This window comes from Dermacentor albipictus, unplaced genomic scaffold (genome assembly GCF_038994185.2).
Source record: "Dermacentor albipictus isolate Rhodes 1998 colony unplaced genomic scaffold, USDA_Dalb.pri_finalv2 scaffold_30, whole genome shotgun sequence".
Taxonomy (NCBI): Eukaryota; Metazoa; Arthropoda; class Arachnida; order Ixodida; family Ixodidae; genus Dermacentor; species Dermacentor albipictus.
This window is the reverse complement of record NW_027225584.1, coordinates 2248524-2252104: the sequence shown is the minus strand read 5'-3', so window position 1 is coordinate 2252104 and position 3581 is coordinate 2248524. Positions and strand designations below refer to the sequence as shown.

The window sequence follows — 3581 nt, the reverse complement described above, 5'->3', positions numbered from 1 at the left end:
CCCTACAGGAACACAATGGACGCGTATCTCTGCCCATCCGAGTGGGCTGTATATATCTTTCGTTTTCTAAAAAAAAAACTGTCGTTACTTTGCGCTCCGCTGTTCTGTTTTTTTTTTTCTTTTTCTTTTGCTGAAGTCTTGTCCCTTCGTCACTTTGCGCAACATTGTTATGTTGAACCAACGAGCCCACTGCGCTTAAGTACACGTAATATGCTCAGAGTGCACGTTTACGTGACAGTCGTGTGTGCAATGCACATGTGAAAGACAGCACAAGTCCCATTAAGCGCTGCACTGTCCTGTAAAAGCGTCATTTCGCGGCTTCACAGCATTGAGAGTGCTCGCATAAATACAGGGGATATTTACGCTAAAATTGCCATACGCGTCGCGGTAGCTTAGTGGCTATGGCGTTGAACTATTGAGTTTGAGATCGTGCACCGATTATGGAACCGCGGCGGCCGGATTTCGATGACTACGAAATACAAAGCGCTCGTGTACTTAGGTATAGGTGCACGTTAAAGAACGCGAGGAGGACCAAGTTAATGTGCAGTCTTCGACTACGGCGTCGGCGTTGGCACGTAATACCGATTTTCTTTTATTTGTTCTTATATTTTTCATTAATGACAACTCTCGTTGTCAGAGGAGAACGCGCACTCTCGAGATACCGAACAACACTGAAAGCGACGAACTCTCTTTTGACATCAATTCGTGGAACGTGAATCCTTTCTCAGGATCTACACCGTTCTGCTTCATTAGTGGAATGTTTTTTTTTTCCTGCCAGGCATTAGCCTTATTTTACACCGAGGCAATGTTAGCTAGAATGCCTAATAAACTCCCGAATGTCACATTTTTAAACATGCGAACACAGTTCATGCCATGGCGTGCTAGAAAGGACATGCTCATAGCTCCACTTTCTCGTTCTGGACAAAGTTACCCGATTTTATTGGCCTATGTATGTGGCCTCCGCATCGATACATTTAAAGCTCTTCCAACGGTAACACTGTTCCACACCCAAATTACAACGAGAGAAGAAGAAGAAGAAGAGAGAAAAGAATCCGAACTTCCTCAAGAAAGAAAAGAAAAGATCGTGCTTTCTGATCATTTTGGGAAGAATAAGGGAACAGTTTCACGAACATTCGATACGATGCCTGTCTTGAGGTCAGTGAAGTGCAATATCTGCCTCCAAAAGGACACGACGTGGTGAAACCGTCTGATGAAAGCCGTTGCTCTTCGCTCAGTGGGACTTGGAAGCTCGCAGTGGGACTGACATCATCACTGTTCCCGGCGGTCTCAAGAGGGGGTTGAGATTGGAAGCTGTCGCGTTGTCTTCAGGATGTCGACCGAACGCGCAGTAAAGCTGAAGAAACCGAGCGAGCCACCATCGCCGCGTGAGTGCGGGCCCCGGTCACGTTCGACCCCGCCCCCAGGTGGCCGTGCGACCGTCATGCCAGCGCCGGTGGAACATCCCAAGATGAACACGGCCATGTGGGGTGCCCTCAAGAAGCACATCATGCTACAGCGGGAAAAGAAAAAGCAGGAACAGGAGGCAGATGCTGCCACGGAGCGAGCGCGAGGCGAGCGTGAACTGAAACGCCGCCAGGTCGCCATGAAGCTAGAGGAGATCCGCGACCAGCTGCAGCAGGCGCAGAAGAAGCTTCTCATGCTCAAGGAGGAGAAGCACCAGCTCTTCGCGCAGCTCAGGAAGGTGCTGCAAGAAGAAGACGCCCGCAAACGGCCTCTTCAGAAGAAGGCCGACGAGATGGCTGCGCTCAGCCACCCGTACCATCAACAGCAGCCGCACAACGCCGCGATGCAGCAGCACTCTGCCGCGGCGAGCTCACAACACCTCCGCATCCAGCAAATGAACCAGGCGCACGCTACGTACCAGTTGCCGCAATCTATTCCTCAGCAACCTGGCATCTTGCATCGGGCACTGCTCAATCCACAGCTGACTCCGTATCCTCGGCCTCCGTGGCCGCAAGCCACGACATCGTCGTATTCCCAGCAAGAGAGGCCGCCTCAGTGGGGCTTCTGGCCCCAGCAGCCCTACGCGTACACGGCTCAGTTTCCCGGCTCGACGGCGTACGGGGCTCTGATGCTGATGCCGGCGTACGCGCCCGGCTACGGCCCCTTCTACTGTGCGGGAACTCAGGTTCGTGGTGGTCTTGGTAGTAGCTACGACGCTGGCCCACGGTGACATCGAAGCTACAGACGCAGTTTCACTGAGACCACTTTTGGTTTCAGCGAGTCTCTGATGCTGAACTAGTTGTTCGTGCAGCTCTCACAATAAAGGCATTTGTGAAAAAATTTCATCGTTTGGCTCGATAGCCTTGACTATGGCCTTGAAGCTGCTCTAACGCATTAGCCACTATAGTTAATCGAGCTAATCAGCACAACTTTATTGATTCTGTAGTAACTAAGCAAAGTAATCCTTATCTAGAGGATACAATTTCGACAATTGCATGATAAATACTCACGCCCTAAATTAAAGAAAAAAATTATGCAAATAAATGAATGCAGGGTATTTAGGGAACGGCCCCCAGGAAGGCCTCGAATATTCTAGGCGTCGCGTCGCGGTAGTGTCGCAACGCTTGCACGGCGGCGCAAACCAGCGGACGTTCATTGCAGTGTTGCTTTCTTCACAGCGTTTTTCTACGCCTAAATGTTGACGCAGATCTCACGCCACATGGCAATGAATCCTGTGCGAAGCGTTGTCTAATGACGAAACGGCGCTTCCGTCTAGTGTTAGTGTCGATACACGTTGACGCCAAAGTTCGCAACGTTTATACTTGAGAGAGCGCCAGAAATATGGGGTAAAAACGAGGAGAACAGAGTGTTACACGCACTGTGCAGGAGCTGATGATTTCATCTGCACTATCTAGCTCTGTCCGAAGGCTAAGCGACGAACACTTGCTGGTTTTTCCCCCCACGACTGTATTGCAAGGTGCTCATAGCGCTTATAAGCCCGCTCAAGCTATGCTAGAGCCATTATTATTCAGCTGAAGACATTTACACGTGCAGTAAAAGTCCGCGACGATCCATAAAGGGACATGAAGCTTTTCTTTCTTCATTCAACTGGCGGGAAAAGGTTGCGGAAGGAAACCAAGATCAATAATTCGTGTTTTTTTTTAAATTGCGGCGAATATTCAGTACCGGCACATAACAGTGGCACCATGGACTTCTATGTATTTTCTCGTGCGTCGGCCGTTTTCGCACGCGCAACGTTCTCCAAGCTTTTCTAGGCTGTATTTTATTCTTTTAGTATGGGAGGCAGTTTCTTTTTTTTACCGATCAGTCATTAACTATGGACAAGCGCGAACGCTGTCGACATGCATGACGTCGTGGCAAGCTGGTGCGCACCCCTTTATGACGGGCATATTTTCGACATATGCACCGCAACCGGGCTACCTATGACCACGAAAGTTTCTATGGATCTTCCCTAACTCATCCGGCACCCGATCGTACCAGCAGAAGACCCCTGCAAGTAACAGTTGTTTGGCAGTTAGCCCTTTTATCCTGACCAAGCCTGGGCGCCACGCTTGCCTAAGGGCAACCGGCGTCTCGACTCCGCCGCGGCCGCGTTG

General features: G+C 50.2%; 1 protein-coding gene across 1 annotated transcript; it reads left to right on the top strand.

Annotated features, from left to right (window-relative positions):
- The first annotated feature begins 1188 nt into the window (after nt 1-1188).
- LOC135909838 (G protein pathway suppressor 2-like) lies at nt 1189-2304 on the top strand. The gene has a single exon (XM_065441882.1). The coding sequence runs from the start codon at nt 1331-1333 to the stop codon at nt 2192-2194; it is 864 nt and encodes a 287-aa protein (XP_065297954.1). The 5' UTR covers nt 1189-1330; the 3' UTR covers nt 2195-2304.
- The last annotated feature ends 1277 nt before the right edge of the window (nt 2305-3581 follow it).